Below are 13,367 nucleotides of genomic sequence, written 5' to 3' on the forward strand. Positions count from 1 at the left end.
TTAGTTGAAGTTCAAAAGGATAAAACTTGATTTTAACAAATATATGATATTTCTGCCATCACACCATTAGTTAAATGATGTTTAGATTCCAACAGTAATTTCCATTGACAACATTTTACCTAGTGAAATAGAAGGAATTATATTTGATCAGATTGATGTGTTTTTCCCTGTTTAGATTATGTGGAAATTTAAAAATTGACCAGGACCCTTAACTGTAATCTTGTATTGTTGAGGAATGTCATGGACAGAGTACTCAGAGAATTTCTCATAATTAAAACAGACTTCTCTCTGTATGAGTGTCTACTTTGCCCCATGGCTGACATTGATTTGTTCTTCCTTATTCCCAGCATATAGAATAAAGGAAAATTGTTGGAATAAAATGTCATACTTTATTAACAATCCCAAAAGCTTGTTATTTCCTTTTCTCTCTGCATCTTCTGAACTTTCTTCATGGGTATTATAATTCATGTCAAATTCTTAATCTTTTTTTATGGTTGTACTCGAGTTTGATCATAGGGCCTGTGCTTACTAGGCAGACATTCACTTAGGCCATACTCCAACTACTTTCTCAGCCTAACTTATCTGTTACAAGCGATAGATATTTTAAAATAAAGACCTAATTAAATTATTTCTAACTTGCACAGTGTTGAATAGTTAAGTTAGAAGTACAAATGGAGCTATCCACAGCTTTCATTAAACTAATAGAGCAATAGATGTAACTGTAGTCAATTCAACACAACAATGCCTTGATTAAAATGGAATTAGAGAAACATTGCCCTGTATTTTATAATAACTAAGGCAGAAAAAATATCCTGCTTCATTTTGTTACAATATTTCTAGCAGTTAACTAGGTGTAGCATGGAAAATTAATACCAAATAGTTTGATTCATCAGTTGATACATTTTTTTTTTCTTTTTGGTTATTGTGGGCTTGAACTCTGGGCCTAGGCAATGTCCCTGAGCTAAAGACTAGCAATCTACCACTTGAGCCACAGCACCACTTCAGGTTTTCTGATGGTTAATTGGAGAAAAGAGATTCATGGACTTCCCTGCCTGGGATGGCTTTGAACCAGGATCCTCAGATCTCATCCTGCTGAGTAGCTACTATTACAGGCATGAGCCACTGGAGCCCAGTTCATACATTTTCTTAAAATATAGAGTTAATAAAGAAAATTGTTTCATGTTTGTTCAAATTTCATTTGTTTCTGCTTCTATTTTCTTCCACCATGATTCTGATTACATAATAACCATAAAATACTAGTAACTGCTAAATGATTTTGATTTTAGAAGACATGTCCTCATATTAGGTCTTTGGAAAATAAGATGTAGAGTTTCAGACAACATTGTTATTGTCAATAGGATTTAATGTTATTTCCCTTTGAAAATGAGTTAAATATGCATAATTTTAGATATCTTAAAAAGTGATTATATTCACTGTTTGAAAGTGGATACTATTATCAAAGAACTAACATTAGAAATTTGTAAAGAAAAATATCTCTATGACTATGTTCCTATCTTATCACTTACTCTCCTTTTTGTAGAAAATGTGATGGCAAAGTTTGTAGTGAAAACAGCAAGGCTTAATTGGAATTCTTAGTCCTTTTAAATTGCACATGCACTGTCATTGGGCAGTGATTAGAAATACCTCTGAATCAGTATGGATAGTTGGAAAAAAAGGCTCATTTTAGTAGACTGACTCACTTGTTCTTACTATGTCAAAGATCACCATTTCTTCCTTGTATTCATAACTTAATATAGAAACAAGATGGAGTCTGGTGTAGATGGCTCATGCTTGCAATCTAGCTACTTGGGAGACTATGATCTGAGGATCATTATTTAAAGCAAGCTTTGGAAGAAATCTATGAACCTCATCTCCAATTTTCCACCAAAAAGCAGAAAGTAGAACTTTGGCTCAAATGGTAGAATGCTAGCCTTGAGGAAAATATTGTTCAGGGACATTGTCCAGTGCCCAAGCCCCAGAACTGGCATGTATGCATGCATACGCACGCGCACACACGCACACACACACACACACACACACACACACACACAGAGACAAAGTCCCATGAAAAATCTATTTTGTTCATTATTGTTAGTTTTATTGCATCAAGTTATAGAATGTATTATGGAGCTTATCATAAATGCCAGATAGATTTTGGAATCTCTGTTGGTAATGAATTGATATAGGCTTGTTTTGATGACAAATGTCATGTTCTTTGTAAATCAAAATGCATATGAAAGAGCATGCATATTTGAGTATTAGTATTGCATACTATGAAGATGAGTTGCCATTTTATAATTTCCTACTACATTTTATGCATTTTAGAAATGTGGCCACTATTCCAGAGTGTTTTTCTTTAGCCATATTTATCAAAATTAAGATCACAAGGGAAACTCTTAAATTAAAATACTGATTTCCAAGGTAGAATATTTTGATTCTGTTTACTCTTTGTCTGTACATTTGGTTTCCTGAATCTTTGAACTTAATGCAAAGCACATTTCCCAGCTTGCCCATTTTAACTGAAGTGTTTACAAATACCAAAATTACAGAGTTAAAGACAGCCTGATCTGATTTCTGAATGGTCATGGAGCTTTGGCTTAATTGACTGGGTTGATTTTTAGCTACTTTTATTTCCCTTGCCAAACATTCTACTCTATCAGCTAATGGGAAATGAAATGGTCACAAGGCTGAAAGCCAGAGGAAGTGAGTGATAAGTAGAGGACTGAGTAGTATACAAATACAATAACTGTCAGTGTAAAACAAGGTAGTTGTAACTACCTTGGAAGCATGCATTTGTAACATGTTATGCTCCTCAATGTTATATTAGGGAAGGAAACAGACACTGGAGATGATCTACAGAGGGCACATTCACTAATTCACTCATATATTTACAGATTCACTCATACCTTCATTTAAATGCAAGCCATATCCCTGATAAAGTAGAATAGGAAAAAAAGATGAATCTTCCATTTTCCTTAAATACTGTGAAATTGAAATTTAACTAGAACTTGTAAAGAGCAAATTCAGATAGTTCAAGATTCAAAGTAAACTAATTTTTTACATACTACTAGATCACAAAGTTATATGTGATATGATACCCAGAGAATATAAATAAATCAACATATTGGTTAAATTGATCAATGCATTAACTGATGATAATATATATGAAAATTATGAGAGATTTTATAGAATTTATATATTTTTTCCTCACCTCAATAAACAAGAAATCTCTCCTACGATATATTCAAATGACTAAATGTAGTATGGGCAACTTTCATGATTCTAATTTGTAATTCTCAACCAGTATAGACTCAGAGTTATTACATAGAAAAAGAAATAGGAAGTAAAGTAAGATATTCTCCAGCATAAAAATGCAAACTAATCTTCATAAGATTTAAGGCAAAATATAATTGTGTTATGATAAATGAACATGTTTCTTGAAATCATCCATGCTTAAAGACTTTCAGTAAAATTCAACCCAGAACTTCTGAATGTGGAAGAAGATTAACTTTCTGGTAGTATGAAAGGCTTGTCATCAAGACATCTTGGCATCAACAAAGCAGAGTTAAAATGTGTTGATACATACAAGTTTTGAATTCAGATAGATTATTTCAGAGATTTTGTTTATTACCAAATTTTTTAAAAATGAAAATAGCTTATTTCAATGTACAATGTTTTCTATGGAAGAAGAAAAAGGAAAAGAATGCCTATTACTCCAGTGTAAGTATGCCATGGGAATTAAGTGATAGAACATGTGTGAAATACTTGATGCAGTGTTATAAAATTTGTTTTCAAAGAGAAAACATTGAGATTTCCCATATATCAGGAAGTATCTATTTCCTAAATTTATTTTTTCTGTAATATTGGTCTTCCAAATTAAATTCCTAGCTATTGGTGTAATGTATCTAGAGTAATGTTTTACCTTTGTTCATATAGCATTATACTTTAATTATTATTAGTGCTACAGTCCTCAGCATTACACACACACACACACACACAATTTTAATTCAAAATGCCCTATAGAATTGACATGAAACATTTGGCTAAATAATGACTTGTTATTGAACATTTATTCTAACTATAGCTGCATATATCCATAATACTTAGCATTATTGTGTTTGGTATTTTAATGCTTTATATGTCTACCTCATGAACAACACAATATATAGGCTGCAACTCTTGACTTTACAACTTGTTTACTTCATGACATTGGGCCACTTATCTTTGCTATCTCAAATTTCTTAAGTGCAAACTATAAATTATAATTACTAACTTAATAAATGCTATATACATACATTAAAATGTGGGATCTGCATAGTTTAATCATATTGAAGTGTATAGATTTCCCAAGTTACAAATTAGTGGTTTCATCAATTTTTATTTTAGTTTTATTTTCCTTTTAAATATAACATGAGTTTTATAATTCTGTTTATTTTTTCTTCCAAGTCTCTTGTACACTTCATGAAAGTAGGAATTTTTTTAAAAGATTCATTAAGTAGTTGCAAAGGAATTACAATTCAACAAAACAGTTCTCGAATGTTCAATACATCTTGATCATTCTTTAATCATTCTTGTCCATCCTTCCCAAGCCCACCCATTCCCACAAAATTTTTAATTTTGTAGCATATGCATTGAATTTTATGACTGTGTATGGATTTTTCTCCCTCCTTCTGTTCTTCATTCCCCTTGATCCTATATCATCATCTTTTTGGACAATGGGGATTTTGATTTAGCATGCCTCTAACTAACCAGCACAAAAGAGAACATTAGGTACCGTGTGAATGTACATGCTTATAGAGTAAGTGGATATTGGGTTCCTCATGCTGTCTTGTACTTGTAGGCAAAATGTTATTTTTGAAAAATAGCTAAGATGCAGGTAAATGAAGAAAATGGACATACTTTGACATTTACATTTACTGGAAACAAATGCCAAATATGTTAGATACTCTAGATTTAAGGCTTTTAATCTAAAAACTAGTCTTCTCCATTTTCTCTTAGTTTCATTTATTTACTTTTCATTTTTTTAATTTAATTTTTTTTTCTGTGTTATTTTTTTCTAATTGAAGCTTGGCAAATATTGGAGCGTGAATTTTCTTGAATCTTTGTATTCATTAAGTTTCCCAAAGTATTATATGTAAGTTTACTGTATGGTATTTGTTGCACAGCTCTGATAATTTCCAATTTATTATTTGCCATTACATAGGTAAGCCAGTTATGATTGTCACAGAATACATGGAGAATGGTTCCTTGGACAGTTTCTTACGTGTAAGTAAATATCTATATATGTGCATACATTTGAATTCATGAATGAGCTGCTGAAATGGTTAGAAATGCCTTCTCATATTATGCCAAGCAATTAGATCACCTCCATATCAAGGAAAGATGAAAATTTCTGGGACTAAATATCAAGGAGAAAAGTTATTCTGCATGTTTAGTTTCAGTATTCAAATGTAAAGAGTACATAGTTGTTGTTTTTTTGCAATCTTCTTCAAGTTTTTGTCATTTTCAAGATTCACATTATTAACATAAAACTAAAATAAAAATTCTAAATCAGGATATAACTAATATATATATTAGGCAATAATATTCCCTTTGACTGTGAAGAGTAACCTCAAGCTGTTATAAGATGGACTATCTACCTCTCATGTATTTTACTCAAAAAATAAGCATGCCCTATAACCTATAATATTAAAGAATATTTGTATTGCAACATACATTTGGCAATGTGTGATTATATATACACACATATATGGTCTTTAAACATATGTTTTTATTTGAAACACTTAATATAACGTATTTTAATGTGGTTTAGCAAACACTGTTCTCAAATAAATAAAGAAATGTTTGACATTCAAGACATTAACAATCATCATTAGTCATGTTTAGGGTCTTTAAAATGCTTTTATTATTTTCTGTCCTGAGAGAGGTAGATAATAGTAGAGCAGACATAGAAAATATTATATGCCATTCATAATTATGTTGTTCATAGTTATGGCATTCGTAATCATGAGAGAAAATTCTAAATTTTCTATGAAGAAGTGGTTATTTTAAAAGATAAAAGTTATGTTAATATAAATTATTTTTATCGATCACAAAATATTTAAAATTAATTTAAATTGTTATAAGTATTTTCCTTTAAAATTCTGTGTTAGATATATTTAGAGGTGGATATAGTATTAACTCATTGCTTTTAACATATTTCTATTTAAGTTAAAATGGTGGACTACATATGTGGCTCAGATACAAGTTTACCTGGGGGTTTTCATAATACAGAAGTCTTTATTTCTTTGTCTTCTTTTTCTTTCTATTTTGTGATCTAACATGCTGGATTAGGTTAAAAAAAAAAAGTAACATTCACTTCTAGCAGCATACTATCCATGAATGAATTGTATTGATAATTAACATTTTGGTGCTACTTAATTCTAAGCAATTCATAAAATATCAAAGGAAACCAAGAAAGGAGAAAACAACCAAGAAAATAATTATTAACCTGGCATAGAGTCACAAGACCCATTTCATTTGTTTGTTCTTGTTCATGTTTCCAAGGAAACATTATATAAGTATATCACACAAAGATCAGCAGAGTCCTACTTTTGAACTTGGTTCTGATTGTATGGTGTTTTACTTGGCAATGCATCTGTTGATCCACTGACCTCGTTAGTCTTAAGTGCTTTGAGCTAACATATCTCCAGTTGGCTTTGTTACAACTTTTGGTGTATAAAATTTTAAAGGAAAGACAAGAAAGGATGTGTTTCTAGGTTCTGAATTCTACATTGGGATTGTCTTCCAGAAACACGACGCCCAGTTTACCGTCATCCAGCTGGTGGGGATGCTCCGCGGGATAGCGTCTGGCATGAAGTACTTGTCAGATATGGGATATGTTCATAGAGACCTCGCCGCTCGGAACATTTTGATCAACAGTAATTTGGTGTGCAAGGTTTCTGATTTTGGACTTTCACGTGTTCTGGAGGATGACCCTGAAGCTGCTTACACCACAAGAGTGAGTAACCAAGATTCTCCTACCCCCTACATTGCAAGCTGGTCGATATAGAAATGGACCCAAACTGAAATGTTGGTTAAGTTTCTTCAAGAGACAGCATCTCATAAAGATGAAATATTTCTACTGATTCTGGGGAACATGCACAGTCACTGTTTTGAAAAGGTGACTAACAGATTTTAACTAGTTTGATGATGTTTTCCCAAAGCATCTAGACTTTCACACTTCTAAAATTGTTGACAATTTGATTGATTTATTTTTGTGTTCATGGTTGAGACACATTTGATAAGCAAATGTAATAAGTTCTCAGGATTGACAGCCTACTAGATCAATATGAAAACATTTAAAAATCTGTATTTACATAAATAATGTGAAACTGTCATACAAACAGGCCAAGCATGTCAGCTACTCAGAAGGTAAAGGCAGAAGACATGAAAATTGGGAAGATAGCACAAGCAGTTATTAAGATTTTATCATGTTTTATTTAAAATTTATTTTAAAGGTGATTACATGAATAAGGCCAGGGTTATCGATCAAGTGGCAAAATACTAGTCTACTGCGTATGATACCTTGGGCTTAATGCCTAGTACTGTAGAAGCAAAAGAGAAACAAACGCAATAAAATGAAGAGTAGTCCATAATTTTTCTACCTTCAGAGAATATTCATGTTTGTGAATCAACTTTCCAGATTCTTATTTAATCTTTGTGAGTGATGTATTACTAAAATAGGATTATTCTTTTACTTTGTGAATACCAGTACTGTAGCTTGAACTCAGTGCTTCTTACTCCTGCTTAGCTTTTTTGCTCTACCACCTGATCCACAAATACACTTCCCCCTTTTGTGCTGGTTAAATGAAGATAAGAATCTCTTTGATTTTTCTACCTAGGTTTGCTTCAAATAGTTCTCAAATGTCAGCCTTCTGAGTACCAAGGATTATAAGTGTGAACCACTGGCACTTGTATATGATTATTCTTAATACTACTTAATGTGGATTTTTTTTTAAAACCATGAAGCTACTTGAATGCATCCATAAAGATGACTACTATAGGGCTCGGAATATGGCTTAGTGGTAGAGTGCTTGCCAAGCATGCCTGAAGTCCTGGGTTCCAGTCCTCAGTACCACATAAACAGAAAAAGTTGGAAGTGATACTGTGGCTCAAGTGGTAGAGTGATAGATATCCTTGAGCAAAAAGAAACCAGGAACAGTGGTCAGGCCCTGAATTCAAGCCGCAAGACTAGCAAAAAATTACTATGTAATTGTTGTGAATATTTTATGAAATTGTAACAGAGATAAGAATCATAAGGCTTTCTCCCTAATCACTACAAAACCCATTTGGCAAATGTTCTACTCTCTCTCTCTCTCTCTCTCTCTCTCTCTCTCTCTCTCTCTCTCTCTCTCTCTCTCTCTCTTTCTCTCTCTCTCTTTACTAAAGAGTCATTTTAGAGGACTACATATGTAGTTCTCTAAATATATTTATTTTCTCATGAAACATCTCTATTCTTTTTGCTATTCTTCTTAATGACAATATCTTTCATAAATTTACTACTGTATTTACTACTCTAAAACTTACTCTAGTATGTGAACCTCTAATGTAGGCCATGAAATGTATTATTCTTGTTGCATTGCTCTTGTTATAATAGTCACATCATTAAAATTCCTTCAGCTTTGATAAAAATATTTGATAATGTTTATAATTGTTATAATTTTTTTACTGTAATTGAACTTCTTTTAAAATGATGTAGAAGTTCAAAGGTGTTTTAACTATGTGAAACAAACAATTATTAAGTGTGAACAGACTTAATATTATTTTTGATGTCTATAATAATCAAAGAAAAGTTCATTAGGATTGTGAGAGACTCATTGAAATCTAGATCATGTGCTCACTAAAAATACATATTTGCATGGAGAAAATACTTAAAAATTCACAGTAATCAAATGGATTTACACGTAGCCAACACACAGTTCTCTGTAGTTCCTCTGTGTTTATTCTTGCATTCTTTTGGAAGTCTCTGAAATCATCTGAGGTAGTCCTAGATTCTTTCTGTGGAGTACCAGCATTGCTAGAGTACTTTGGAAATCATTGATTTACTCACACATAGTAAGCCTTGTTTAGTATCGTTATTTTATAATTTACTCAAAAAATAAGGTTATAAAGGGTTACTATTTTTTTAAGTAATCCCAAGATGCCTGAGTTGCCATTCTAAGTTGCTATATTATAAATATGTATTTATAGGAACACTTTTGGAATTATCTTTTGGGAATTAACTTTCAAATAGATTGTGGCTGATAGCTTCTCTCTATCTCAAAATACAGTATTTTGGAAATAGATTTGATTCAGATTAAGTTATCTTTATGATATGCTAATAAATATAGGCTTATAATCACTGTATATGTTTATATTCATGCTTTCTATATGCTAAATACATAGTAAGTTTGTGTATTTGTCTAACCAAAAGTGGTTTTACTCACTTTAGATATCTATCATTTATTTGGGTTTGTATACTATAGCTATTTCAGATAAACAAGTTTACTAATTAAGGAAGTATTATTTTGATTAAACACTTTCTGGTTTATCTATATTAGTTATATTGTCAGAGTAACACTTAAAATATTTTTTACCTAGTGTCTGCAATTCCTATAATTCAAGATATTGATATTCAGTATTTCAGTGCATTATCCTTTCCCAGTTGCTCCTTTGAAATTTTCCTAGGAAATATTTTCACTACAGCCTTGATTCAATATCATTAACATAGAAGGTCCTATTGTGCTTATTTTTCATGTGAGTCCAATTGCATGAGTTCCGGGCCTATACGCTGTCTCTATACTTTTTTGCTCAAGGCTAGCATTTTATCACTGAGTCACAGCTTCAGTTTTGGATTTTTGGGTTAATTGGAGGTAAGAATATTTCAGACTTTTCCCGGCCAGACTGGCTTCAAACTGTGATTCTCACATGTAAGCTAGTTGATTAGCTAGGATTAGTTGCCTTTAAAATACTTCTGTGATGGGGCTGGGGATATGGCCTAGTGGCCTCAGTGCCTGCCTCGTAGTCATGAGGCCCTGGGTTCAATTCCCCAGCACCACATATACAGAAAATGGCCAGAAGTGGCGCTGTGGCTCAAGTGGCAGAGTGCTAGCCTTGAGCAAAAAGAAGCCAGGGACAGTGCTCAGGCCTGAGTCCAAGGACCAGGACTGGCAAAAAGAAAAAAAAAAAAAAACTTCTGTGAGTGGCAGGTGGAATAAGGAGAGTGATATAAACATTATATCAACTAGTTATGAAGTTAAAAACCTAAACCTGGAAATAGTATTTGAGAAGTTGAGAAAATATGTTCTTTCAACTCTAAAAACAGTTTATCTTACAAAACTCCTTTCTTTCTTTTTTTCTTTTGTTTCTCGTTTTGTTTTGTTTTTTTGTGCAAGTACTGTAGCTTAAAGGCTGGTCTTTGGCTCTCACATGGCTTTTTTCTTCAAGTTGGTTCTTCACTATTTGAGTCACACTTCTTTTTCTGGTCTTTTGCTAGTTAGGTGGAGACAGAGTCACTCAGGCTGGCTTCAAACTCAAATTCTGACATTGCAGCCTTTTGAATAGCTAAGATCATAAACATGATACAACAGCATCACACCCCAGATCACTTTCATGCTGTCTTAAGGATAAAACATTATTTTTATGTTCAAAATAGTGTAACTGATAAGGAAACATTGCCCAAATAATCATAAGCTGTGTGTGTGTCTGTGTGTATACACCCACACTTGTGTGTGTTTTCCATAAAGCTATTGCAGAGGAAACCTGATTTTTAAAATTACTTGCTTGGAATTATTTTTCACCATTTCTCACTACTGAGTTATGGAAAAAAATCCAAGATGTTGAGATTTTACACAACATTATATGCTTCCTGCAAATTCTGTGAAATTCCAGTGTGCACTCCTGGGATGTTGAAAGTGAAAAGGCTATAAAGTTCTAGTATTATTATGAAAATAGTTTACAACTCAAATACTCCCTGAAATGTTCTTGTGGACCCTCTGATATTGGATGGCATTTTGATAACCACTGTTATAGGTGCTTTATCAAAAACAGAATCTTAAAAACTAAATAAATATGTCAGTAGTTATCCAATGATAAAAATAAAATTATGAGATAGTCTGCCATGATATGATAGGATATAATATGATTTAAAGAAATTGCCATAGAGCAGGACTGCAGCTATACTGTAAAGGCTACAAACCATAGTAAGAGTTCCAAGATTAACCTGGTGATGGGTAAGATTGGAACAGTTAGCCCTACAAAGTTAAATCATCAAATCATTTTTGTTACTGTAAAAAGAAACAAATTGAATTCCAATTCTTGGGTTTCACAGCATGTGCATTTCAATGTATAATTATGATATTTTGTTTTGCTTGCCCTGGAGTATTGATTTACTTCATTCTAACCATGTTAGAATCATTTGCCACTGAATGAGATTTTTAGTTTTTCTTTCTATGAATTTTGTTGCAAATAGGTGAACAGTTTTATATACAGTCATGCATGTGTACATGGATGCATATGAGCATTATATAATCATGTTGAAATGGAATCCAACATTTTAGCATAATAGTCCTCAACTTATTGTTTCGTGTAGGATGAAATTACGCAAAGTGTGGACTTTTACCTAATTTCTGTGTAACATGTTCTGTCATGATTCTTCTATATAAAGTACGTGGGCAATTTGAGGAAGCCAATAGCTCTTGGTTATATGCTACACTCTTAGGTCTTTTCCTCTTTATTTCAGTCTTGAAGTTGTAAACCAAGTGATGCCCAGCAAAACCTTTTTTGTTTGTTTTGTTTTTTGTTTGTTTTTAATTTGGAAGCAACAGGGCTTGGGTTTAAGACTTCATGTTTGCCAGGCAGGTGTTCTATCATTTGTGACATGCCCCCTGCAGTTTTCTGCTTTGGTTATTTTTCAAGATGGGATTGAATGTTAATGTATTACTCAGGAATCACTTGGACTTCATCCTGTATTTACCTCCTTTATAGCTGGGATTAGAACTGACAATATACAGTCAATTAGACTGCATATTGGTTGACAGAATTTTGTCTTTGGTCAGAAAGAACATTAATTCCCCCTCTTATTTTCTTCTACCAAGTTATTATTATAAATATTAAAGTATAGAGGTCTTATGTAAGTTTACTCTAAGAACAAAAACAAGAGATTAGAAAGTGTACCTGGGAATATGGCCTAGTGGTAAAGTGCTCATCTCGTATACATGAAGCCCTGGGTTTGATTCCTCAGCACCACATTTATAGAAAAAGCCAGAAGTGGCGCTGTGCTCAAGTGTCAGAGTGCTAGCCTTGAGCATAAAGAAGGCAGAGTCAGTGCTCAGGCCCTGAGTTCAAGCCCCAGGACTGGCAAAAAAAAAAAAAAAAAAAAAAAAAAAAAACACAACAACAAAAAAACAAAAAGAGATTAGAAAGTGATAAAGCTAAGTGATTAAATAATCTTGAAAAATCATATGTAATAGCAAGAATGAATCTTTCTTTTGAATAATTTTGGAGGCCTAAAATCTATGTATGCCATGATGGTCCTATGCAAAAATATTGTGTATTAAATATTACATGATATATATATAACACATTTCATAAAATATAACATAACTAATTAGTAGACTTTACATATTAAGAACATTTTAAGCATTCCAATAATAATAGCTCATATATTTAGTCCCTATTCTTTACATGATTCTTTCCTTCCCTCTCTTCCCTTCTTTCTATCCCTAACTTTATTCCCTTTAACCCGTCCCTTCATCCCTCCTTCTATATTTTCCTTCCTTTCTTCCTTCAACACATCCCCCTCCATTATCTCTTTCCTCCTTACATTCATTTGCCAAATATATTAGTATCTATTTACATTATACCAGTTTCTGTCAGGGGCTAAAAATCTATAAATGAGTCAAACCAAGCTTTGATCATGTGAGTTTTCTCTCTTATGCAGGAAATCAAATCATAAAAAAAGTAAGTGAAGGTCTAGCAAGGCTGAGTAGTTGAGACTTTGGCAGTGTGTGAATAGACACATTTCACAGAATTCTGAGAGATTAATTGATTAAAGGATACTTACCCAGCAAATTAATGACAAAAGGAAACAATATAAATATTAAGGGTAAAAAAGCAGGCTTAGTTATGCCTTAAGTAATTTTTAATTGAACACAGTCATTACTTCAATATTACATGGCTTTACTTTGCAAAAAGACAATTAAAGTAATTGCATTAGTGAATAACTCAGGATATACATTTGGGGAATAATAAACAATACTCTTTCCTACTGTGTTGGTTCAGTCTGTAGTGTTGGTAACCCTAGAAACTCAGTTAAAATTATGTTCTATTGTTATTCCCATTCCACC

At 32.6% G+C, this 13,367-nt stretch overlaps 1 protein-coding gene across 2 annotated transcripts in view; it reads left to right on the plus strand.

Moving 5' to 3' along the window:
• The window catches only part of Epha3 (EPH receptor A3), a 288,619-nt gene that overhangs the window by 245,476 nt on the left and 29,776 nt on the right, over window positions 1-13,367 (plus strand). For both annotated transcript variants that reach the window (XM_048346456.1, XM_048346457.1), the window contains exons 12-13: window positions 5,204-5,265; window positions 6,791-7,000. In XM_048346456.1, coding sequence (XP_048202413.1) covers window positions 5,204-5,265; window positions 6,791-7,000 — 272 coding nt within the window. The remainder of the gene's footprint in view (window positions 1-5,203; window positions 5,266-6,790; window positions 7,001-13,367) is intronic.

Source organism: Perognathus longimembris, chromosome 5 (genome assembly GCF_023159225.1).
Source record: "Perognathus longimembris pacificus isolate PPM17 chromosome 5, ASM2315922v1, whole genome shotgun sequence".
Classification (NCBI taxonomy): Eukaryota; Metazoa; Chordata; class Mammalia; order Rodentia; family Heteromyidae; genus Perognathus; species Perognathus longimembris.